General features: G+C 61.0%; 1 protein-coding gene across 1 annotated transcript; it reads left to right on the top strand.

The window, feature by feature from the left end:
* Positions 1–27: 27 nt before the first annotated feature.
* Positions 28–1279, top strand: LOC106900652 (testican-2-like; the record flags this gene model as incomplete). The annotated part of the gene is made up of 3 exons (XM_014962782.1): positions 28–154; positions 232–351; positions 1038–1279. Coding segments are annotated over 3 exons (489 nt in total), but the record flags the coding sequence as incomplete, so codon positions are not given.
* Between the last annotated feature and the right edge of the window lie 81 nt (positions 1280–1360).

The following is a 1360-nucleotide window of genomic DNA, read 5'->3' as shown; positions in this document are numbered from 1 at the left end:
CCCCCCCCCCAACTCCTTTTCCAACATCCCACTGCTGCCCCGCAGTGCAAGCTGGAGCAGCAGGCGTGCCTGGCCAGCAAGCAGCTGACGGTGCGGTGCGAGGGGCAGTGCCCCTGCCCGACCCCACACAGCCCCACCAGCGATGCCAAGCAAGGTGAGCAGGATGGGGGGCAACCTGGGGGGCGTCCCCGAGCCCTGCTTGGCTTGATGGTCCCCCTCTCCACCCCCCAGAGCTGTGCACGGGGCAGGACCTGGCTGATCTGGGTGACCGCCTGCGCGACTGGTTCCAGCTCCTGAGGGAGAACGCCAAGCAGAATGGCTCTGGGGGTCTCCCCGCCAGCCCCACCACTGGTAGGTGTCACCACCAGCCCCACCACTGGTAGGTGTCCTCACCACTGGTAGGTGTCCCCACCACGAGCAGAGAGGACATGGGGGTGCTCTCCCCAAGGAGAGGGATGGGGGGGAAACCAGGCAACCTGTGGCCTGTACTCAGCACTGGGGAGGCCACACCTCGAGTGTTGTGTCCAGTTTTGGGCACCTCAACACAAGAGAGATCTCGAGGTGCTGGAGCGAGTGCAGAGGAGGGCAACGAAGCTGGTGAGGGGGCTGGAAAACAAATCGTATGAGGAGTGGCTGAGGGAGTTGGGACTGTTTAGTGTGAGGAAGAGGAGGCTGAGGGGAGACCTCATCACTCTCTACAACTACTTGGAAGGACACTGTAGAGAGGTTGGTGCTGGTCTCTTCTCACAGGTAATTAACAACAGAACAAGAGGGAACGGCTTCAAGCTCCAACAGGGGAGGTTTAGACTGAACATTAGGAAGGAATTTTTCACAGAAAGAGTGGTCGGGCATTGGAACAGGCTGCCCAGGGAGGTGGTGGAGTCCCCATCCCTGGCTGTGTTTAAGGGTTGTTTAGATGTGGTGTTGGGGGACATGGTGTAGGAGAGAACTTTGTAGAGTAGGGGAGATGGTTGGACTCGATGATCCCAAGGGTCTCTTCCAACCTGAATGATTCTATGGTTCCCCCCGCCGCGCAGCGCTGGAGAGGAGCGTGGCAGCCAGCTGCAAGGAGGCGGTGGGGTGGATGTTTGCCCGGTTGGACACCAGCAGGGACCTCTTCCTGGAGGCGGCCGAGCTGGCCGCCATCAACCTGGACAAGTACGAGGTGTGCATCCGAGCCTTCTTCAACTCCTGTGACACCTCCAAGGACGGACGCGTCTCCGCTCCCGAGTGGTGCTTCTGCTTCTGGAGGGAAAGTGCGTGGCGTGACGTGGTGTGACGTGGTGGCTGGGGTGGGGTGGGGGGGAAGGCTGCTGTGGGGATGGGGGTTGTACCCCATGGGGCTGGGATGTGGGGTGGA

The sequence above is a fragment of the Calidris pugnax genome, unplaced genomic scaffold (assembly GCF_001431845.1).
Source record: "Calidris pugnax isolate Ruff unplaced genomic scaffold, ASM143184v1 scaffold3306, whole genome shotgun sequence".
Lineage (NCBI taxonomy): Eukaryota > Metazoa > Chordata > Aves > Charadriiformes > Scolopacidae > Calidris > Calidris pugnax.
The sequence above is the reverse complement of the archived record's forward strand: the minus strand, read 5'-3'. Positions and strand labels throughout refer to the sequence as shown.